This window comes from Hippichthys cyanospilos, chromosome 3, assembly GCF_059441005.1.
Source record: "Hippichthys cyanospilos isolate Australia breed blue-spotted pipefish chromosome 3, RoL_Hcya_1.0, whole genome shotgun sequence".
Classification (NCBI taxonomy): domain Eukaryota; kingdom Metazoa; phylum Chordata; class Actinopteri; order Syngnathiformes; family Syngnathidae; genus Hippichthys; species Hippichthys cyanospilos.
Genome location: NC_142371.1, coordinates 24,085,018 through 24,109,923, shown reverse-complemented (window position 1 = coordinate 24,109,923; position 24,906 = coordinate 24,085,018). Strand labels below are relative to the sequence as shown.

The 24,906-nt window shown below is 39.9% G+C and overlaps 2 protein-coding genes across 2 annotated transcripts; one reads left to right on the top strand and one right to left on the bottom strand.

The window, feature by feature from the left end:
• The first annotated feature begins 50 nt into the window (after positions 1-50).
• col28a1b (collagen, type XXVIII, alpha 1b) lies at positions 51-16,250 on the top strand. Its single transcript, XM_088411248.1, has 35 exons — positions 51-123; positions 348-478; positions 1,625-2,193; positions 3,475-3,495; positions 3,596-3,655; positions 3,782-3,835; positions 3,915-3,959; positions 4,030-4,056; positions 4,132-4,176; positions 4,250-4,294; positions 5,766-5,819; positions 7,860-7,928; positions 8,486-8,554; positions 8,993-9,061; positions 9,512-9,580; positions 9,832-9,900; positions 9,982-10,050; positions 10,449-10,517; positions 10,630-10,701; positions 10,784-10,852; positions 10,982-11,053; positions 11,138-11,206; positions 11,334-11,402; positions 11,465-11,533; positions 11,599-11,667; positions 11,729-11,797; positions 11,892-11,960; positions 12,034-12,102; positions 12,195-12,275; positions 12,547-12,582; positions 13,279-13,315; positions 13,393-13,947; positions 14,222-14,406; positions 14,750-14,969; positions 15,879-16,250. The coding sequence occupies exons 2-35, from the start codon at positions 349-351 to the stop codon at positions 16,046-16,048; spliced, it is 3,513 nt and encodes a 1,170-aa protein (XP_088267374.1). The 5' UTR covers positions 51-123; position 348; the 3' UTR covers positions 16,049-16,250.
• A 482-nt stretch (positions 16,251-16,732) lies between these two features.
• On the bottom strand, positions 16,733-23,626 carry ngly2 (N-glycanase 2). The gene is made up of 12 exons (XM_088411249.1): positions 23,027-23,626; positions 22,348-22,487; positions 21,977-22,152; positions 21,520-21,680; positions 20,600-20,740; positions 20,126-20,247; positions 19,388-19,556; positions 18,624-18,769; positions 18,426-18,541; positions 18,244-18,370; positions 17,246-17,379; positions 16,733-17,161 (listed from the first exon to the last, which is right to left on the bottom strand). The coding sequence occupies exons 1-12, from the start codon at positions 23,482-23,484 to the stop codon at positions 17,036-17,038; spliced, it is 2,016 nt and encodes a 671-aa protein (XP_088267375.1). The 5' UTR covers positions 23,485-23,626; the 3' UTR covers positions 16,733-17,035.
• Positions 23,627-24,906: the final 1,280 nt, after the last annotated feature.

The window sequence follows — 24,906 nt, the reverse complement described above, 5'->3', positions numbered from 1 at the left end:
CACATACACACACACAACAGCTTCACCACTTCAGTCTGTGTCAGGTTTTACAAGGCGGGATGCCCCAAAAGGACCCCAGCTGACCGGAGTGCAACAAGTGGCCCCCGCCCAATGACATTTAGGGTAAATTTTTTAAAATTTCAGAAACTTTTTTACAGGTTTTTTGTGTATTTCTGTGTAACTTTAAATATAAAATCATCACCACTTTTTCTATCATTGTATTTGTTACAATATAAACCTTGACACTGTTTTGCATAGCCAGTAAATATTCAAATGTGACACGCAGCCTTCTTGTTTTGGCCTGCTTATTTGGATATTGACTCAAACAGAACGCAATCACGGTTTAGGATGGAGGTGTGTAAATTGAGGGGACTTGTGTGGATCCTCCTCCTGCTGTGGATTATACCACACCGAGCCACCGCCCAGAGGCGCAACGGACGCAGGAATAACTACAAGCTCTATGAAGATGAACCGAATGGTAAGAATGAAAAGAACCAGTTTGTTGGTCGCTCCGTCGCTTTGAAAGAGTGAGTGAGTGAGTGAGTGAGTGAGTGAGTGAGTGAGTGAGTGAGTGAGTGAGTGAGTGAGTGACAGAAGATACTTGCGAATAAAATGGAATGTTTACAAACACATATGATACATTTTTATCGAATGTTTTGTCTTTTGTGTGCTGGGATGATTCTGAAAAACCTTTCTCAGATTTATCAAAGAGACAGGGCTTCATGGTTCCATCCATCCAACCATTGTTTTTCTCCATCCATCCATCCATCCATCCATCCATCCATCCATCCAAACATTGGTTTTCTCCATCCAGCCATCCAAACATTGGTTTTCTCCATCCACCCATCATCTATCCATCCATCCATCCATCATCCATCCATCCATCCATCCATCCATCCATCCATCCAGCCAAACATTGGTTTTCTCCATCCATCCATCCATCCATCCATCCATCCATCCATCCATCCATCCATCCATCCATCCATCCAAACATTGGTTTTCTCCATCCAGCCATCCAAACATTGGTTTTCTCCATCCACCCATCATCTATCCATCCATCCATCCATCATCCATCCATCCATCCATCCATCCATCCATCCATCCATCCATCCATCCAGCCAAACATTGGTTTTCTCCATCCATCCATCCATCCATCCATCCATCCATCCATCCATCCATCCATCCATCCATCCATCCATCCATCCATCCTTCCATCCATCCATCCATCCATCCATCCATCCATCCATCCATCCATCCATCCATCCATCCATCCATCAATCCATCCATCCATCCATCCAAACATTGGTTTTCTCCATCCAGCCATCCAAACATTGGTTTTCTCCATCCACCCATCATCTATCCATCCATCCATCCATCCATCATCCATCCATCCATCCATCCATCCATCCATCCATCCATCCATCCATCCATCCATCCAGCCAAACATTGGTTTTCTCCATCCATCCATCCATCCATCCATTCATCCATCCATCCATCATCCATCCATCCATCCATCCATCCAAACATTGGTTTTCTCCATCCATCCATCCATCCATCCATCCATCCAAGTTGTTATTGATCAGTGAAACACATCCATTGGCTTCAATGGCATATTTGTGTGCAGGAGGTCGACCTTGTTCCCTGGAGGTGGTCTTCATCCTGGACAGCTCTGAGAGTGCCAAAATCAGCCTGTTTGAGAAGCAAAAGGCCTTCGTGCTGGGCTTTAGCACACGTCTGGCCATGCTGCAGGTCGCCGGCTGGACGCTTAACGTGCGAATGGCCGCCTTGCAGTACAGCAGCTCGGTGTCCGTGGAGCAGCGCTTCTCGGCGTGGACCAACCTGGACGCCTTCCACGGTCGAGTCAGCGTCATGAGCTACATCGGCCACGGTACGTACACCACCTACGCCATCGGGAACGCCACGGAGCTTCTGGTGAAGGAGACCCCAGAGGGAAGCGTCCGCGTGGCTGTGCTGATGACGGACGGAGCCGACCACCCAAGGAATCCCGACGTGGTGGCGGCCGCCGTCCAGGCCAAAGAGCATGGCGTGAAGATGTTTGCAGTAGGGCTGACGCACATCGCCCAGCAGGGGGCCAACAGCGCCAAGCTGAGGGCCGTGGCCAGTGCGCCCGCTCAGCAGTTTGTGCAAAGCCTTCAAGACCCTCAGCTGGAGCAGAAGCTGCTCAAAGAAATGGTGAGCGTCTGCGTCTTTGATGTTACGTAAACATTTTTTTAGCTTTAATAAAGATATTTCGAAAGCCAATTAGGTTAGCGTCATCAAAGACCGTTTGCCTTAGATGTTTACAAAAACACGTAGTTTAGGTTCATCAAAGACTATTACGTTTTTGATGTTTACAAAAGAACCTAAAGTTAGATTGGTTGGACAAATAGTTGTCTTTTATGGTTTGTAAAATATGTACGCTAGCTTCAATGAAGGCTTTACTTACATTTAACGTTCAGCAAAATATTTAATCACTTAGTTTTGTTTATTAGGAAAATGTGTACATTACCTTAGCTACATGTAGCTTAATCAAACTGTTTGTTTTTGATGGTTACACTTTTATTCGATCAGAAACTTGGTTCATAAAAAACTACACGTATTTGATATTTACAAAAATGTTTGGTTTAGGTTATTCAAAGACTCCTTGGTATTTCAGAAAACATAAAAACTATAAAATGCTACTTGCCGTTGATGTTTACGAAATGTTTTTTTTTCCTTTTGGGAAACTTTATGTATGGTTCATTTAAGGGTGCGGGTGTCTTTGATGTTTACTCAATTCTCTTTGATGTTTGAAAATTTAGGTTGATCAAAAACTATTTTTTTAAATATTTGGTATAAACACTACATTAATCCAGTGCTCCGCAATTATTTTTTGCAAAACCCCGCAAGGAAAGAGAAAATCATTCATGCTCTCTCCACATGCTGCTCTGACTGTAAATTTGATTATTATCAATAAAAGTTGTATAGGTAGACCTAAACCTGTATCCTTCTTAACATTAAAAAATCAACTTTCAACAACTGTTAAACTGTTTTGGTGCAGCATTTATGCAGTTTACAGATTAGTCTGAACCTGAAAAAAATGACCATCAAAGCATCAAAGTGACTGATATTAAAACTGAAAAAAAAAATTCCCCCACCTCCATTATTTGAGGACTTTTTTTGTCATGCTTAAGAATATGATATATGATATGTGTGTGTGTGTGTGTGTGTGTGTATGTTCATCAAAGACTCTGGTAGATGTTGTGGACAACATGTAAATTAGGTTGAAAATGACTATTTGTGTTACTGCATTTTTCCTTTCTTAAATTTTATAAAACAAAAGCGGTAGGTTCAGTTTAGGTCTCCACATGTCTCGGATGTACGCAGAATGTTTTTAAGAAAGTATTTTGGTGGTAATTTAAGATGCTAGAACTTAGCATTCAAGACGCTGTGGTTTTATGTGTGTTATTTTTATGTGTGTTGTTTTGCTTCTAGGGCTCAGTTGTATTACAAGAGGTATGTGTTTTTAGTTTTGTTTTATAACTCATGACTTTAATTTGTATTCAACAGGGCGAGCAATAGATTTAACTCATATTTCTCACGTTCTTATGATTAGTGCCCCGAAACGCAGATGTGTTTGTGTGAAAGTGGAGAGCCGGGCCCACCGGGAGCTCAGGTGAGCGTTTTATACACGTAGTATCCATACAAATTATATGTCTAGCGTTCGTTGTAGTGTTAGGAAGTAACAAAGAATAACTGCATTAATTTAGCGTAATTTATAAGGCGAAAATGTCCATTTTAGGGTCAAAAAGGAGATCCGGGTTTCAGAGGGTCACCTGGTCAAAAAGGAGCTAGGGTAGGCCGTCACAAATTATAATTCTGTTTTTGAAAAAGCAAATTTGTGGATTTTTATGAGTTTGGTGTCGCCACTCAAGGGGGAGCCCGGTGTGGATGGTCAACTCGGGAAAGACGGACCTGAGGTAAATCTCATCTCACGTCACATGCTTTTATTTGAGGTAAGGCCTTCAATTGCGATGGGCTGTCTTGCAGGGACGTCCGGGTTTCAAAGGTAGCAAGGTGGGTGTCTATTTTGTAAATGATGATGTCATCAAAATATATACACGCAATTAAATGTACATGTTTCCTTTTAAGGGAGACAGAGGAGAATGCGGGCCTCCGGGCGGGAAAGGTGACCCGGTATGTGACTTACTGTTATTTCGATTTAAGGTTCTTAATTAGCACTCAAAATCAATCAGACTTCATCTTTCAGGGTTTTCACGGGCCGACGGGACCACAAGGACCGAAAGGAAAACAGGTATATTCATTGAGGATAGGTTTTCATATATCCACTATTGTTTTGATTATTTGACATCTTAACTTCAATGTGCATGCTGCTGAATATATATTTTGTTTTTTATCATTTTTTCTATAAAAAAATGCTAATGATAATATCATCTTGAGTCTACATTTTATGTATATATATATATATATATATATATATATATATATATATATATATATATATATATATATATATATATATATATATATTCCGGAAAAAGGTTTTTGGCATTGACAAACACGGCTTAATCTTACAAGATAAATTAGTAAAATTATGAAAGTTAAAAAAAAAAACATATTCTGGAATTATAACTATTTATTTATTATTTTATAAGAATATCCAAACAACTCATTCAGATAATTTTTGGGTGCTTCTGGCCAGTTTTAGAAGATTTTTTTCCCCCCAACTTGCATTCTGCTGAAAACACATTTTGTGTTGTGAACCACACAATATTTTTCATAAAAACTTTGCGGATAAAATTGTAATAACACATAAAAAGGCAGCATGTATCCAGAATGGAGTTGTAATATTACATCAAATAAATTTTAAATCAGAATTAAAAAAAATGTTAAATGTACATGCATGTACATATTCCCGGGAGACAAATAAAATTATTTGAAAATGTCTTTGAAAAAATCTTCCTATATTGGAAATCTTCTGATGGATTAGTTATACAAGATAAATATGTAAGTCAGTTGTCAGAGGGTTTAAAAATATTCTGGAATTATAAGTATTTATTCATGTACTTATGTTGAATTATAATTTCAAAAACATTCTAAAAAAAAAATCAACACGTCTTAAATATTCAGAATTTTTTCATATTCTCCCAGCTAGTGTCTCGATTAATCATTTTTCAGGCTTTATTCTCATAGCTTAAGGCAGAGCCTGTATTGGAATGTGTGTGTGTTTTTTTTTCTTGTTAAAGTATTCATTTTCATCTGTTTCTATTTTTAATTTTAGTGTTAAAAAAAAACAATTCTCTTTTCACAAATTTGCAACTTGGCACTTTGAACATTTTACCCTCTTCTTTGTACTATTATGCAGGTATGAAAAAAAAATGGCAACATATTCTCCCAGGCATGCTCTTTGCTACAAAACGTGTACATCAAAGCGTAGCATACATCAGGAGTGGAAGCAGAATTTGTCTTTATTCACCTCTGCACTCATGGAATGTGAATATTGGCTTCCGGCTAATCCTCATCCAAAAGCAGTGAATCCAGGCTCGCAGGATATTTTTTTTGGACTTTGTGTGTCGACATTAGCGCAGCGACCTGGATGCTAGCTTGCCCGAATAAAAAATGTTTTGCTGTGAAAACCTATAGAACATGGAAGCCAGAGATGTTGACTTTGAAATATACTGTTACCATGTGTTGGAAAACACAAGTGATATTATTGGTAAAACATTATTTCGACGTTGGGTTGAGATATTAAATGTATTTTTCAGGGTGACGTTGGACCACCTGGAGACGTGGGACCCGAGGGACCGACTGGACAAAAAGTAATTTTTGGCTTATATAAACATGTTTGAACTGAGGATCCACCGGACAAATTTTGCAGGCATGTTCACTCGGGTGTAATAGACACCTGGCAAGCCGCAAAAAAAATGGCTCTGAAGTATCTCCCAGGTTGTGGGAAAATCCTGAAGCTGGATTCACAGAGCATGGGAATTTGGTGGGTATGTCTATCGTGAGTAGAGCTCCCCAAAAAATCTGAAGAAGCCATGCTGAAAAATCTTTTAGTCTGAACCAGACATGTGGGGAGGCCCCTGGGATTTTGTTTCTTTTCTTTTTTTTTAAGCCCTTGAGGTTAGTTTTATTTAGCATCATGGAATTTCGAAGGCAAGTCTATCATAAGTAGACCCACAAAAACTTCACAGGACACCATACTGAAAAATGCACATTTTGGTTTAAAACTAACATTTTGGCTCCATGCACCGCACCTACATTTTATTACCGTATTTTTTTGGACTATAAACTACAACTTTTATCTCATGATTTGCGGTTTGTAGTCCAGTACGGTTTATCTGCTTGTTTTTTTTTTTTTTTTTGCAGTAGTATTCTGTGTTATGTTGAAAATATCCATCCATTTTCTATGGTGCTGAACATGCAGGCTTATCTGGGACAAAAACTTTTTTTGCTCAATTTTTGCTTATATACTGTACTGCTTAGAGTTCAACAAATACGGTAATTCAGTTTCTGAGATCAATTTCAGTTCAAATTTGCAGGAATGTCTATCATGAGCACGGGTTGTCTGCCATTTTGGTTGGAAGCAGACATTTTGTCTGTGAGCATGCCACCCTCATTTTATTATTCAGTCCATGAGATGAGATGGAACAAGTGGACCAACGAAAAAAGTCTCACAACAACATGATAAAATAATTTTCTTCTGTCTTTTGGATTCTCAGCAACCTCCATTTTTTTTTCTTCAGTGCATGAGGTCATGATATCTTGATAGCCAACCAAGAATAATTTTAAAATTCAGCTTCAGTCTCAGGAAGTCATCCAACACAATTCAAAGAAAGTCGGACATTTTGGTTTAAAGCTTGGGCCCTGTTGCATATTCTAGAGAATTATTTTATCCCCTGAAACCACCTTCACTTAGAAACATGAAATTTGGTGGGCATATCTATCATGAGAAGACCCACAAAAGAATCCGATGTCTGGGTTTTTGGGGGGCGTTAAAGGAGGACATGTTGACTTGTAAGCATCCCCCAGGATTAAACTCTAAAAAAAAAATCAGCTCTTGGAGCCAAATTCAATCAGTAAAATGCAATTTGCTTGCCACGTCTACAATGAGTAGACCCACATGCCACAATTCACAATAAGTCTGACATTTTGGTTTAAAGCTGACATTTGGGCTGAGTGACTTAACCTCAAGATTTTTCAAAATTCACTTAACATCCTGCAATTTTTTAGACATGTCTATCGTGAGTAAACACACAAAAAAGTCTCAAGATGTCATGCGCGAAAATGCACAGGAAGTTTGCCATTTTGGTTTGAAGGGGCCAATTTAGAAATGTTTTCGCCCACTCTGGTTTGTCCTTCAAAAATCTTTTTCACGATTGACTTGTCTGGGATGGTCATAATAAAATAAATACATAAATAAATAAATAAATAAATAAATAAATAAATAAATAAATAAATGCATAAATAAATAAATAAATAAAGCATCATGATTGAATATTTGGAGACATTTTAAAGGGTATTTTCCCACAAATAATGCATAAAGCACTGGACTTTGTTCGTGTCACACAATCGCGTACATACAGTAAACGACCTTTAACGAACGAGCCCCCCGGCTGATATCTGACCTTTGGACAAAGATGTCTTTATGGAGGGGAAATATGAATTGATTTATAGCACATGAGAGAATTTCAGAGATTAATTCAGGAAAGATTTCACAAAGAAGTATTGATATATTTTCTCAGATAAAATCATACCAAAAAAATGCAACTACGAACTGTGTGACTCAACTGTTTAGCCAATTAAATTTTATAAGAACTTGTCATTTTCTAATTACATGTTATTATTATTGTTAGGGTGACAGAGGGCCAAGTGGTAATACTGGACCACCAGGAGACTTTGGAATTGGCTTCCCAGGGGCCAAGGTAACCATCATATATTTAACTTATTCAAGCCCAAAGACATACTTTTACATTTATTTTTAAGAGTCTATCCCAGGTAATTTATTTATATATATATTCAAGTATTTGGCTAAAGAAAGAAAGGTCTAAAAATGGCTGGTCCTCTATGAATTAAGTGATTAATTCAGGTAATTAAGTAGAAAAATAATCAAATAGGTGATTATGTACTGAAGTAAAGTAAATACTTAATAGTAAATACTAAATCACTAAAGTTAGCAAATACTGAAAGTAATTTATTATTAAATTAATTCAGTAGCAGCCATTTTTAGAGCCATATTTAGGCCAAAAATAAATAAGTACATTGGATTAAATTGCTGAACTTAAAAAAAAGTAAAAAAAAAAGATAGATAGATAGATAGATAGATAGATAGATAGATAGATAGATAGATAGATAGATAGATAGATAGATAGATAGATAGATAGATAGATAGATAGATAGATAGATAGATAGATAGATAGATAGATAGATAGATAGATAGATAGACAATGATGTAAAATGACATAAAATATTGATGTTTTAGGGAGAAAAAGGCAACCAGGGACGACCTGGACCAGCTGGTCTTGTCGGTATTGGAGAACCAGGACTACCGGTGCGTATTGAAACCATGGTCTACTTATTATAATATATTGCACTCTAATATGCTGTATTATGTGGTGTTGTAATTGAAATTGTTTAGGGTTAGGGTTTGCGCTTCATCACAAGTGGTGATTAATCAATTATTTTTCATTTTTATTTAATTATTTTTACTGATAATCATATTTTTGAATAATTTTAATTAATTTATTTTAATGCAGTGTATAATGCTTTGAAAAAGATCATATTTGGGAGGAAACTACATCAGGTAAATACATTTCAGAGTCCAAAACTGAAAAAGACCAGTGAGTGAAACACTGGTCATCGGACAAGCACTTAAAAAAAAAATAGCACTCAATGTTACACACTAACTGCAAATGTGGGCCATAGGAGACTTTTACTTTTCATATTCACAATTGCTAGCAGAGTTGTTCGTTTTGCTGTCTTGTTTCAGGGTCCTCTAGGACCACCCGGAGCTCGAGGCAACCCGGGACCGCCCGGAGAGGGATTGCCAGGACCCAAGGTGGGGATCTTTATTGCCATTTAACTTATTAACGGCAGCCAAGTAAAAATGGATCTTTGACGTCTGTAACCGTCAATGGCAGTGAATGTGTTAAATGCAAAATACGTAGCCTGATTTTCAGTGTGATGCTGTGTGTGGGCGCTCTCTAGCGGTTGGAGAAAGAATGACTGAGTTCAAGGTTCAAATTGCATTTTATGACGTTTTAAGGCAGTTAAGTAGATTTTCTAAATACAGTTTAGTTGCATTTAAATTTTAAGTACAATGCATGGGCCTTTATTTTTTCAGATGTTTACGGACATCTTTAGGCACATATTAAACTTTTGTGTGCAATATTTTTGAAGTGAATCTTTATCTAAGTACTAAAAGTGCTATAAACACATTTAAGTAACATATACAATAACAATCTATGATTAATATATTTTGATCTTATTGATTTTTGACATTTTACAGGGAGATCGAGGATTTGAAGGACCCCGGGGGAATCGGGGGCTACCTGGGATTGGGTTCAAAGGTGACAAGGTAATAGAACCTGCTACTATGCTACACGGTGGCAAACTTGTGGTTCGGCACCTTTTCACAGATGTTTTATTTATATTTTGAATGTTATTTAAAAATATTTGTAATGCGTTTTCACAAAATCAGGCTTATGTCTCCGATAACAAAACTTGGGATATTGATATATTCTGGTTGTACCCTCAATAAAATATGCATTTGGGATCAAATGAGAATGAAAATTTCACCCCAAAAATGGGCAACATTTTTATTCTCAGGGCAGTGCTGGCCCACCTGGGTTGCCAGGTCGAGTAGGAGCTTCTGGTGTCGGAGTTCAAGGTGAAAAGGTACAATAAAAAACAAAAGGGGAAATATCATTATCATAATCTGTGTCTTTGCAAATCAACAGTCTCTTTTCTTTCTCTCAGGGTGATCCAGGCCCGCCAGGACCTGCAGGCCTAAGAGGAGGTCCAGGTGTGGGAATTACAGGACCTAAGGTAAGGCGGGGAAAGCCGTACGTTTTTGCGGCGTTGCTAATCCTGATGGACATTTCAGCCGTTTAGCATTTTGATTGCGCTGAAATTGCTCTGCATACAATCACGTAGAAATATGCAAATGAATATGACTGCGCCGTCAATCAAACCAGTCAGGCTAGTCGGGTCGTTAATGACACTGCGATGCAACATGTGGCTAACTATCCCATGAGTTGGATGTAACAGTAAAGAACTGTGTTTCACATCATGAGGCGGCTTAGTTTAATAAAACCAAGATGATCGCCCTTGTGAGTGTTTCCCAACGCATTTGTGATTTTTCATTGTTATTTTTTTCCCCCGTGTATAGAACGTCTTATAATGGGGAAAAAAGCAATAAACTAAATGCTTTTATGTGAAATTAGGGGAATCAGGGATTTCCTGGAGTACCAGGACCACCCGGTGAGAGAGGTGTCGGAGTGCCCGGTCCAAAAGTAAGTAAGCACAATCTCACCTCATAACATGTCATCAATAATGTTCAAAACATTTGTAAAGTTGAGAAATATTTGACATTTGACTGCCATTGACTTTGAGTTGCTTCCTCAGGGGGACGTGGGAGCTGAGGGCCGACCAGGCATACCTGGTCAGCCCGGAGAAGACGGGACCCCAGGACAGAAGGTAGCACCAACAAGTTGTCCAAACCACAATTTACTACCATTTTATACGTAAGAATTCATGCATTGTAATGTATTAATGCCAGGGGGACATTGGGTTTCCGGGACCCAGGGGACCAGATGGCAGTCCTGGTAAAGGTGCCCCTGGAGAGAAGGTGAAGCTTCAAATGAAGATCTTGTCATCGACCTTTCCGTCTGATGAAAGAAAAATAGCTCCGATGCTGATTTATCCTCGTTAGAATGTTAGATATGTCATTGGAAAATTTCACATGGTCTTTTCCCAGGGAGCTAGAGGTGACCGAGGGTCCCGAGGCATGCCAGGTGCTGTTGGTCCTGTGGGACCAATAGGGCCCAAAGTAAGGATTGACCTTTGACAAAAAGTAATCTCAGGCACTATGAGGAGGGCTTCTGACTTGCCAAGTTTGCGTTTTTGTATTTAGGGGGATCCCGGATTTATTGGGCCACCCGGTGCACCTGGACAACCAGGGAGGGGACTACCTGGTGCCAAGGTAACTGCCTAAAAAGCACCATCATTTTGAACTTAAAAAAAACAAAACAAACATATCATTTCTGGCACTTTAAGGTTCCACTTTAGGAAATTTGGTTAAATCGCAATGTCGGTTCTCTTTTCTTCAGGGAGATCCAGGCCCACAGGGCCTCGCTGGAGCTGTGGGTGAACCAGGGCGAGGTATAACCGGACCAAAGGTGAGTTAAGGTACTTGATCTGTTGGTGAGCCATAGTGCTGACTATGTAGTTTGTTTTAAAGGGTGACAGAGGGCCACCGGGAGCTTCAGGGTTGCCTGGAGCTAAAGGTGAAGGCTTTCCAGGCCCTCCAGTGAGTATCAAAGACCAGCATCAGCATCAAGTCATTGTACATCCTCATGCCAAACTTGGCCTCAGGGTCCTCCAGGACGTCCTGGCTTGACAGGAGAAACCGGAGCAGACGGTGTTGGTCTACCTGGAGCAAAGGTAAAGATCAACTCGGGTGAGGAATGATAGGACGATGATAATTTCGTCTCCTTAAATCCAGGGTGACAGAGGACTGCCTGGACCATCTGGACCCGCAGGACCGCCAGGAATTGGACTCCATGGCCCAAAGGTACTCACTACCGGATTCATTATTTTTGTACACACTGATCCAGAATTGCGAACATGGTTCCTCTGCAATCGGAGTTTTTGCTTTATCTTTGTAGGGTTCCATTGGTATCATAGGACCGCCAGGTCCACAGGGACCCCAAGGCGAGGGCATCCAAGGGCAAAAGGTAAAACCAAGAACCTACTGACTCTCCGTGCAAAGCATTGCCAAAGTGTAATTAACAGACAATTCCTTTCCAGGGAGAGCCTGGTTTTCAGGGGATCCCTGGCCCAAGGGGTCCTGCTGGAGTCGGACTACAGGGTGATAAGGTACCACCACACTGTGGATATACAGTATTCCAGTTATCTTTGCTGATTTGTGCTACAAGACTGACAAGATGGATGCTTCTTACTTTTTGTAGGGCGATCGAGGTTTTGCCGGTGAGAGAGGGAAAAAGGGAGACAGAGGAACCACTGGAGAACCAGGAGTTACCGGACCTTCGGTATACAACTTTGTTGTTAAATCGACTCTGGATGGGGCGCAGATTCAGTTTTTTTCTTTGATTTTCTTTGGAAGATCTTCTGTTATTGCATACAATACGTACCAGGAATGCATAAGTGACGGTGGGTCCAGATCTCAGATCTCTTTAGGCCACTACTGTCCGATACAGCAACCAAGTGATAAGAATCAAATTCTTTCATTTGATATTTGACTGACGGTGGAAATCCCACTGTCAAACAATTGCCGCTCACATATTCTGTTTTCAATTACAGGGTAGAGATGGACAAAAAGGAGAGCCCGGACTTACGGTAGGAATTTCCCATGACAAGACATCCATGTACAGGAGGAATGACTCTTGGTGGGGGCTTATCCAATAGACCTCACATTGACATCTGAACTTTTGGTCAATTGGTTCCGGCAGTGTTACTTAAGGTCGGAACTCAGTCAGAAATTGTCAAAATCTTGCGATCAATTTGCACTACCTCTAAAATGAGCAACAGGACTTTCCAAATTTTCAAAACCAATCAACTAGAAACCTAAGGTTTCTAGCTGAACGAAACGTCAGGTTGTCCTACTCAACCGATTTATTTGTCTTTGAAGGACCCTGGAAATAAAGAAATTCACCCGAAAATGATGATTTCAAACCTAAATGTCAGACTTCCTGTGTGTCATTGGGCCTCTTGAAACATTTCTGTAGTACTACTCTTGACATTAATCCCAACCAAATTACATGTAGCTAAGAAAAATTAGGAGTTTGTATTCACAAACCTCTGGAAATTTAGATAACTTCAAATTTGATCCTTTAAATCAAAATGACTGGCTTCCTGTCCATTGCTCATTGACGCTTTGTGTTGGTAGACAAACCACCCAAACATTATGTTAGTAGGTCACAGGCTATAGGGGCTGAATTTTCAAGTTTCCAGGATCCACTACCAACAGTCCTCAAACTTTATCGCCGTGGTCCACCCACACAGATTGACCTTTTTTTTTTTCCATTTTTCCAGAGGGAAGAAGTCATCAAACTCGTGCGATCCATTTGCAGTAAGCCAAAAAAAAGTCGCGAAACGGCTTCTCGGTTTTCTTGGCTCTGGTTCACTCTTTTGGCGCTTCCATCCCAGATTGTGGGGTGACATGCCGCCAGAGTCCCCTGGAGCTGGTCTTTGTCATTGACAGCTCAGAGAGCGTGGGCCCTGACAACTTTGAGGTAGTCAAGGACTTTGTGAGCGCCCTGGTGGACCGGGCGTCGGTGGGACAAGACACGACCCGGGTTGGAGTGGTGCTCTACAGTCACATCAACATGGTGGTGGTCAGCCTCAGCCAGGATGCTTCTCGGGACCAGGTGAAGGCTGCGGTGCGTTCCATGACCTACCTGGGCGAGGGCACCTTCACGGGCAGCGCCATCCACCAGGCCAACAGGCTGTTCCGGGTGGCTCGGCGGGGCGTCCGAAAGGTGGCCGTGATCATCACAGACGGCCAGGCCGACAAGAGGGACTCTGTTAGTCTTGAGAGTGCGGTGAGGGAGGCCCGGGCGAGTGACATCGAGATGTTTGTGATCGGGGTGGTGAACACCAGCGACCCCTTTTTCGGGGACTTCAAGAAGGAGCTGGACTTCATGGCCTCGGAACCAGACAAAGACCACGTGCACCTCATAGATGACTTCAAAACGCTGCCAGGTGATTGTGTTGTCATTCGTTGTTGAACCTTACCAGCTGCTAGCACGCTAATGTGCTAAGCTAAACCTCTCCTAAAAATGCTTGGCGGAACAACGATGAAAAGGAAATCTTACAATCGGAGTCCCAAATGCTTGTTTAGCAGAAGGTTATCATCCATTAGCAAGCTAACCCTGACAATATGATGTGATTTAAAGGTATGCTAACACATTGCCTCATGTTAGCTAGGCTATGCTAAACTGTTTCTATACCAAATAATTTGATTTCCCCCTTTAAGCCCTGGAAAAGAAACTCCTGAGCCACATCTGTGAGGATAGTAGCAGCGTCCTTTTCCGCTCTATCCCAAGTGGTGGACTACCACCGAGACGTCCTGAGGTCTCCGGGACTGATGTCCGACAGCCTCCTTGGACAAGGACCGACACGCCCACCTTTACGGGAGACTTCCATCGGATTCAGATAACGGTGAGGATGTAATGAACCAACTTTCATCATGGTATTGCAATGATACTTTTATGTTCAGGTAACAACGCTTATCCTCAAAAATGAATCTCGAAAACCTAGTACTGTATTATCAAATATTTATATTTCTGGTATACATGCTTCATATACGATAACAATTGGACGCAATTTTGGACATTTTTTTCAGGGCTGAGCTTTCAAAACAATTTTTGGGGGGCGCTATTGAGCGGCATGTTGCTAGACAGGAGCAGGAACGGTTTTCGCGTCTTGATTTTGATTTCCGTCCTTGACATTTGCTGTTATAGCTTAGCATCATTAAGTTGCAAACGTCTTTTCTCTTGGATAGCCCCGCCCAGCGCCGTCTCATCCCGATAAACAAGTGACCACTCAGAGACCGAAAACGGACGAGCGGAGTTCATCGGAAGCGCAGAGGCTTCCGTTTTTTGACAGCCAACCTTTGAGACCGGACGGGAGGCCGACCACGCGACACACGTCAAAGGTGGTCGTCAACGGCCCCGCCGTTCCCACCGCCAAAACGCCTCTTGGGGCTCCAAAAATCACACCGGGTGAGTGACGGCGTTTACACACTTTTAACTCATTCTGCGCCAGCTATTTTAAGACACTTCTTTACCTTGATATTTAAAAAAAAATTGGCACTGTAAATACGTATTACGACATCTTTGGGATTGAATGGACAATCTGTTTTCAGACACTCATTTACGCTAATATTTGGAAAAAAAATACTGTCAATTAAGTGCTTAAGATTGAATGTCTGGACCCTGTAAAAAAAAACAAACTAAGCATTGTCATGATATGATTTGTTGTCTGGTTAAAATACAATTTTGTAATGTTAAAATTGCTAATAGTCTACTTTTAATCTTTGAAAATGTATCATTATTGAAGGTATGACTTTCTTCACGTAAAATTTGAACAAAATTGGGAACATTAACTACAGCACAGTACTTTTAAAATGAAAACCTTTTGGAAATTATTAAAAGGAATTCTGCATTTCATTGAAAAAATACCCTAAAATCTATAAAATTACATTTTGAAAAGACAATTTTCATTAAGGTTTTTTTTATTGGAATTGTTTAAATTCAACTAACATTTTTACCTAATACTTTAATGTATTTATTACAATATTATATATAGACTTCTCAATGTTTTGGATGTAGTTTGAATAAAATTACGACTATCGTCATAAAATTGCAGTTTTTCCTCAAGATTATGTTGTTTTGCACCACATATTTTTTCTTTTTTTACAGTCTAAAATTTAATAATTATGAACATTACATAACATCCTCATCATAAATATTTTTTTCTTTCTTAAATGACAACTTCTGTCTCATTTCTTTTAACTTTTCTTCAATATTTTGAATTTATTTATAATCCAGTTACACAACCTCAAAGAAAATTATTTGAATTGTGTATTTATTTAATGTTATTTTTTTTCATGTTTTTTTTATTCCCTTCAGAGTTGTGCCGCGCGCCGCTGGACCCGGGTCCGTGTCGGAATTACGAAGTGCGCTGGTACTACGACTCCGAGGCCAACGCCTGCGCTCAGTTCTGGTTTGGAGGTTGCCAAGGCAACGCCAACCAGTTTGACAGTGAGAGAAGATGCAGACAAACCTGCGTGCGGGTCTAATCTCATTTCGAGATATTGTACATGTCATTATCGTCATAATAATAATGATCTTGGTAAAAGTGCTTTAATGTTCATGTGAAGCATGGCTAATTATGAAAAATTAATTGTGATCAAAGTATGAAAAAGATATTACTTACTTTATGTACTTGAACAATTTTAAACACTAACTTTTTTTAACTTTATATTTTTTTAATGTTACTGTGTTATGGCATAAATAAAGCTTATTTTTGAACTATCCCTGCCACACTGTTTTTTTTTTTTTTACAGTAGTAATTCATTAATGATAACAAACACTGTCAATTTAATCCATTGTATTAACTAACCGGTAATTAAATTAATTAATACGAATCATTATATACTTATAATCTAATTAATACATTGAATTAGTCAATCTAATTAATTAATGTTTAATTTAATTTGAATTGTTACCAGTAGATAAAAAATTATGATGTTGAATTTGAACACGATAAAAATTTACCATATTTTTTTATGTTACATTAAGTACAGCGTAATGGCATAAATATAACATATTTTTGAATTTTTCTCATGAAACTAGAGTTTTCTACTGGTGTAATTCATTAATAATAATTAATGATAATCTTGAGTTCTCTTTTGTTGTCTTGTCTAGGACATGCAAAGGATTCCATACTGATATTTTAAATCATGAATGGACGAAATAGGGAATTTACATTTTCATTTATGCTTATGGCTTTATATTGATTTAATTTTGGCACTTCATACATCAAATTTAATTATCATACAGATGAAAACAAAACATGCATTCTGCATTCATTTTTTTGACTACTGCAATGAGGGCAAATTCAATGTATGTTCATTAATTTAGCGGCTTTATTTACTTAAATATTTTAGTAACTGTGAATTAAAACTCAATTTTTTTAGCTGTTTTTTTTATTATTATCTATCAAAATAACGATGAATTACAGCCACTTAGTACAAAAGAATGATCGATTTTGAAGTAGGAGGCGTTCATTTATAGAAGACGAGGAAAGACGACATGACGATGTAACCCGGCTGCTGAGTGGGGTTGGGATCCTTCCCGTTGAACAGACCCAAGTAGCGTATCGTGTTGGACGCCTGACCGCTGACATCCAGCTGCGAACCAAGCAAAACCTTCATTTCTTTTCATCCTAATGATCTCAAAATGGAGAGTAATTAACGGCAGTCAAGCGTTGGTACCTGCGCCGTGACGTCCAGCCTCCAGGGATCCACCTGCAGCCCGTCGCACCAGCCCCCGCGGCCATACAGCCACGTGCCGTGCTCGTTGGGCACGCCGCCCTCCTTGGCGCGCTCGGCGCAGCCCAGCGCCGAGCCTGCCAGCCGGCCGCAATCGCATTTTTTCCAAGGGGTCTTTATAACTCAGGGGTGTCAAACCCATTTCGGTTCAGGGGCACATGGAGGAAAATCTATTCTCAAGCCGGCCGGGGAGGTAAAATTATGCTATATACCTTAAAAACAATTCATGTCAATTCTATGTAGCTTTTTGCTCTGCGCACTGGCCTGGTCATGAATAGTGGGGTCCAAGTGTAAATATATTGTTGAAAAGTAACTGATATCTTTATTTTTGGTCCTCTATGTACCACAATATAGCGTTTTTACTGAAATTGCTAGATGCAAATGGAATTTTGTCTGACTTTTTCGCCATTCACTCATAAAATAAATATTTAGTAGAGAACACATAATTAAACAAATAAATCCAACAAATAAATTGTGCTGTATAGTCTCATTCCAGACATTGAGTGTCACCCACATAATGGTATACACTAAAAACCTCATGAAGAAGAAGTCATAATGTCATGTCAAATACATTGGCGCTATGTGCTAACAACTGAGCTGTAAACATAGTAAATTTAAAAAGAAATAGACAAATCCAACAAGGACCAAACTTCCATTCTTCAGTTAGACTTGCGTGTAGGTAACAGCTGTGTTCTAAGTGTGGAAACACTGCCATCTAATGGTCACAGTTATCACTACAGTGCCCAATTGGCTCAAATTAGGTAAGCATTAGTCAAGGGTGTCAGCTCCTCTCCATAAAATATATATATATATTATCGTTATTATTCATTGAACAGACGAAAATTCTCGTCCATGGCACTGAATGAGTTAAACCTTCTCGGATCCGGCCCGAAGGCTGTATGTTTGACACCCCTTTTATAACATGAGAGAAATCTACTCACCGGCAGAGTCGAAGGACCTCGTGTTGTTGTGAACGCCATTGACCAGAAAGTGGTGCGAGGTGACGCAGAACTCTCCGCATCCGTTTTCGTCGCTGCCGTGTCCGGTGATGACGGCGTAGAGCTCCGCCTGTGGGCCGCGCCCTGTCAGAATCGTCCACCATCTTGTCGATGGCGCGTCTTACCTTTTTGGCGGAGGCGGGCACGGGGAACTTGATTGGCGGGTAGCGCTGGTTGTACGTCTTGTCGAAGGTCCCGCCGTCGTACAGTGACATCACTCGAAATGGGCGGAGCTTGTCCCCTGGATGTTGAAGAACGAGCATTGCGTTCCAAATTGTTTATTGATCTCAAAGCACATGCCGCTTCACCGAGAGCAATCCTACCCGTCAAATTGGCGACGCTGAATCTCAGGTTGAGGGAAACCGCCCACGGCATAGCCCACGGTGCTGTCTTCATGGTGAAGCGACAAATGGCGGCGTCCAGCACAGGGAGGAGCGGGGACACATCTGTTTGCCAGCGACCGATCCTTCTGCAGATCACATCACACGCACGATAAAATGGTAAGGTGATATCGCTTAGCTTTTGACAAATTAAATTTGGGCCACAATGAGGTAGTAAAAAGTCTTTTTTTTTTTTTTTTTTTTTTTAGACAAAGAAAGATTTTTCAAAGATGAAAAACACATTTTTGAGAGAAAAGCAAATGGGATTCGTTGTCGAATAAAAAGTCAGTAATTCACAAGGTAAAATTTTGCATTTTTCCAAGGAAAACAAATGTTTTTTTTGTTGAATTAAAAGTGAGCAATTCATAAGATAATTTGGTATTTTGTGAATCTAATCTTTTATGAGATTAGATTCGTGAGAAAAGTTGTCATTTGAGACACACACAAAAATAATGAAGTACAAAAGCAGAACTTTGGAGGTTATTTCTTTTTTTAAATAAAAATTTGGGCCACGATGAGTTAAGTCTTTTTCAAGGCAGAAATAAATAATTTCCTAAAACACTCTATTCTAGGAGGTATTTTTTTCAAATTAAAAAAAGAAAAAGAGTATTTAGTACTTGAAGTAAATTCAGTGAATTCAAATGAAAACGTGAAAAAAACCTTCAATAAAAGTTCTAATATTGAATATTTTTGTCATGTGTCCCCACCTTCGGAACGCGGTGATCCAGCGTCCCAGTTCGACGTGGCAGTAAGGTCCGAGGTGATCGCAGCAGACGAAAAGTTGGACGGTGTGATCCCACTGAGGACACGATGCATCTCTGCTGCCGGGACAGGAAAATGACGCGTCCAACATCAGCGTGTCAAACGTAGACAAGTCTGTTCATGCAAAAACAATGGATTAAAGGCACAGCCCACTTATTTTGCCATTTTCAGTGATAAATAAATACAGTATATACAGCTATGTTGATCGTAATTCATTCATTCAATACCAAAGACGTATATATAAGTCTTTAGAGCAGGGGTGGCAAACATACATTTCTATCACGGATACGGGTTTAATCCGGCACGTGAGATGATTTTGTAAAGTATAAAAATGGGCTACATTTTTTCAATAAATGAAAAACTTGAAATGTTTGACGATTAATAGTAAAGTTAAGGTTTAATGATGAAGGTCTGAAAATAGTTGGCACTGGAAGAGTTAGTTTGTTAACTAAGACTTTTTTTTTAATGTACAAGTAATACTTTTAAAAATACTGTACATGTTTCCACTTGCGGTGGACTGAAAATGACAACAGTGCCCAGGTTCGGTTAACGACCAATCATGGCTCACTTGTTGGTCGTGTGACGTTTACAGGCTGAGCCGTGATCGTCCCAACAACAAAAAAACCCAAATCATAAATGTCAAGGCATCACTGTAAACAAATTAAAAGGCAAAAAAGCGCCACCTGGCGGCATGTTGACGTCAGCTACGGCCCCTTTTCCCCCCTGCATTTGCACTTTGTCAAAGACAGACACCACGGTTGCGGGAGAATTCAGTTTCTGCTGTAGAGCTGTGGAGAAGTCAAACCTGAGCACAAAAATGTTTATATATGTCACGATATGCTTGTCTGTACTCTCAAATACTTTTCCACCTGTAATAATAACTGTAACAATATGAAAAAAGCCATAATTGACTTTTTTTTTTTTTACAGCTGTGGAACATCCATCCAAGCCATCCATTTTCGTCACTGAGGTCGCGATGTCAAAAACAACCCGATCCACATTCTGCTACAACAAAACACATTTTTTTTTGCAAATGAATCCCTTTGAGACCTGGGTTATGGCACCCCCTGCTGGTCGGACCTCGCTTTCTTCAAGACAAAGCAACAACGGAGTCATTTTAGGTCACCATCGGGCCAGGCTAGAATGCACTCTCTCACCACTGCGCCTGCCAGTTGACGAAGCTGAAGGAAGGGTAGAGGAACCAGCCCATCTCGGCCAGCGCCCCCTGCTGGTCGATGCCGAAGAAGAAGTTGGGAGACGGGGTGGTCTGGAAAGACACCCTCACCGCCAGACCTGACCTGTCAAAAAAAAAAAAAAGTACTAACTGACATTGGCCCATTCAAATTGGGACGATGTGTAAACTTGAGCACCATCTAGTGGTGACTAAGGATTTATCAATTATATTCGTAGGCAAAAAATGTCCTACCACTTTTTTTTTATATAGTCATAAATCTACAAATGGCTATTTAACTATTGAAATTATATTACAAATCTATTTGACATGTTTCATCACCGTCTATGTGCTACAAATTCCTGAGATTGTTTTTAAGCCCCGGGTCAAAATGACCGAAGGACATTATTGCTGTCTTAAACAGAACTGGAGAATTAAAGAGAATTACACATTCAACAAAACAAAATTTAAGGTGTGTCTTATTTTTTTTTCCTTTCAAAAAGTGACATCTAGATAAACATTTGGTAAATATTTATTTTTGTATGTGTCTTACTGCAGCACAATGCTCAGTGATTTATCACTATGCTCAAACGTAATCATTCAGTTAAAATATGTCAAATATGTCATTACAGTATTTGTTGTTGCTTATGTACAGTCCTTTATTTTCTTTTTTTTAATGAAAGACAGTATAGTATTGGTAATATTTATGATGACTTTTGAGTACTTTTTGTTCCCTTTGGAGGTAGTGGACTTGGCACGTTCCACTGTGTTAGAACTGTCTGGCTTCAGCATTAATCCAAACGACCTTCAAGTGAATCCGCTACCGATCCCATAAAAAGTATTAATAACGGCAATAAAATGTCACCTTTGTGGTTGTGGATTAAGGCTTTTGTGTGGCCATCAGACCTGAGCGCGCCGGCGACGGCCGGCTGAATGTGCACCATGGCTGCGGGCAGTTCCAGTGGCGTGAGACACTCCTCGTCCACGCAGTTCATGTCTTGGATGGCGTTTCCAGCGAGGGCGTAGACCAGAACGCCAGATGCGTTGGACTTGGCCATGTTTTGGACCTGTGGAGAGATCACGACACTCACTACATTCATTTTTAATGAATTCATTTTAATTATTATTATTTTTGTATTATATATCCCTGCCAGCATCCATCAGGGTTTCCTATTCTCATGATACATAAAAAAATCACAACCGTGACACGCTGAGATGTGTTACACACTTCTCCAGAGGCGGCCATGTTTGTTATAGGTACAGACAACGGTAAATGCAGCACCTCCTGCTGTCCGTAATGAAAATGGGTCTAAATCTTACACAATGTCCCTTTAAGTGCTTGTACTCATGATTTTCAAGTGACCTTGGAGAAGAAGGAGCAGTTTCCCTCCGACAGCCAGGCTACGGCGCCCTCCAGAGACGGGGACGGCTCGCAGCCGTCACCCGCGTCCCTCAGCTCGTACCTCGACTTCGGCCATCGAGCTGTCAGCCAGTCGTATCTTGCGTCCAGTCGCTTAACGATCAGGGGAACGTTCCATCCTGTAAGAAGAAGTTGATGAAACTCTTTTCCAGGCTGATATCAAAATGAGTTTTCACCTTTGAATGTTAACAGACCGATACCACTAGTACTGACAGATCATTGTTAACAATTTTTTTTTCTTTGCCTTGATAAATTACAGCAAGAAAAAAAGTTGTTGTTTTTTTTTTTTGGTCAGAATTTCTCGAGTGGCTTACCCTGTGATGTGAACACAGCCTGGGCCAAGCCGCAGTTGTGCCCAGTGCAAGCCCAGGAGTACAAGATGCTGGCGATCCAGTTGCCAAAAGCAAACACCGGCACCGGAGACACATGAAGTCTGGACAAAACTTCCTCCTGACTGTTAACACACACATACATGTATAAAGATAAATAAACTACACTTAAGGCTATCATTACGTAAAAAGAGAAGTCATTTCCTAGGCAGCCGATTTCTCATTTCATGTAATTATTGTGTGTGTGTGTATATATATATATATATATATATATATATATATATATATATATATATATATATATATATATATTTTTTTTTTCTTTTCCATTGCTAGTTCCAGGCTTTCAAGGTGATGTGGCAAATTATGATTTTTTTCACTTTTTTGTGTCAAAATGTAATTTTCTTGTAAGCCGCGGGCCACTAAAATGTGGATAGTGGGCTGCAAATGCCCCTGGGCCGTAGTTTGCACACCACTGGACATAGCATTTACTGAAACCCGAATCAAACGAAACCAAAACCAAAAGAAAATTCATTTTCCTACTGCAATTTTTAGATTGTTTTAGATTGTTTTTAGATTGCAAATTTTAGATTGTTGCTTTTGTTAATAATGCATCTTTTTTAAATCATTTTTTGTTGTTGTAGTTAAGTAGTGATTTCGTCACCCATGCTTGCTGGCGGCGGCTTGTAGTCTTTCCCGCATCCAAAGCGCGTCCGTGGCAGCAGAGTCGTCCAGTGATAGGAAGAGCACCTGAGCGCTGGCCGGCAGCCCCTCGACGAGGCTGGCCAATGACTCCGAGGAGCTCCACAAGCACTCAAGAAACGCCGACTTGTTGGTAAAAGCGTGAATGACCAGCGACAGCCCCGTCGAACCCACGTCTCCCGGCCGATACACAAACTCCCCACTCAGAGTCGGTACCGTGAACGCAGCAGCCGGTTCACCTGGCTCCAGACCTCCGGATGGTTTCTGCTCCACCCAGTTGCCACGAAAGTCCAAGCCCGCTTGGGTCGCCTCATTATCGGCCAATTTCAGCCGCCGCCTCAGTACAGTTTTCGCGGCGGACGTCACGTGCACGCTAGCTACAAGCAGGAAGTAGAGCGCAACAGTTGCTGAGTGCAACATTTTCCCGACCGGAAGGAATGTCAGCGCATTTGTTGCTTTTAAAGGTTATTCTCCATACTCTTGAATTATTTGCAGTCAAATGCGGCGGCTGATAATCGTCTAATCGTTGGTTGCTGTAGACTCAGGAAGAATGGAGAAGACGGCGGCCGCAATAGGCCAAAAAGGATGTAAACAACTTTTTTTTATAGTTTAAACTCATTCAGTTCATAGGACAACATCGTTACGTTTCCAAGAATCAACATTCAATCCTATTTGTATTTTTCAAGTTTTGACGAACAAATCTCAAAAACTCTCACGCACTGACTCTTATTGCATGCATATTTAATTAAACTCTGATTTTCAAAAATTAGCATTATTGGAAGTAAGAAGACAATTCGACGTCATTTTTAGCCGCCAAAGAAGGATGACATTTAGTGGCACCACCAACTAATGATTGAAGGATCCAGTGTAGCCTATTGTATCAAAAATTGTTGGGAACTATAAAGTACTCTCCGAATGCAAAGTATCTTTACCAAACTAATAAAGATGAAAGAAAGGGGATATTTTTTTTCTGTAACATTTTAAAATAATATTAAATATATATTTAATACAACGATTCTTAAATTGGTTAAACTATTTCACTGAATTAAAATATTATCCAATCCTGCAAAGATTTTTAAATTTTTTGTCTACAACTGTGCCTTGGCAGTATTTACTGAAGGATACAGCGTATGTATGAAGATGAAATAGGATGTGAGTGAGTAGAGCTGCTGTCACGATTCATAAACGTCTCTTGAGGAAGGTGGAAATTGCTGATTTAATGAAGGCGCAGAGAAAATTGAAAGATGTGTGTGTAATCAATTATGCGTGGAGGTAAACACCCTCCCATGATGCAACTTTATCATCATCAACCTCATCAGCTCGAACCGTGGTCACTTTCTATTGGGATCCGCGGCAGGAGCTCTCTAAAGTACAAAAACAAGTGGATTGCGATGGAGATGGTAAAACTTGTGATTATGTTTTTACTGTTGACGAATGTCTTTTGTCTGGAAGGAGAGAAGTGCGCAAGTCAGGTACGTTTTTTTTTTTTTTTTTTTTTTTTTTTTTTTTTTTACCGCGTTGGTACAAAATTATAAACTCAAATTTTCCTATTACTTTTTTTCCGACTAGATCAAATGTGAAAAGCTAGATTCAATCGAAGATATATTGACAAGAATGACCAGAAAACCACCACCTCAGCGATATTTCAGGAAAAACGTTGGTAAGCCTAATACAGTATACAAACTGCATTGATTTGGAAACATGACTTCTAATATACATTCTTCTCAAGCTCCAAGAAGTCAGGCTACACGAAGACGTGAGTAAAGCCCTCATTAGTATTTAGGAAAACCTACCTTCTACTGAGTTTTTTTTTTTCCCTCGTCTTCACTTTCCAGGACACAG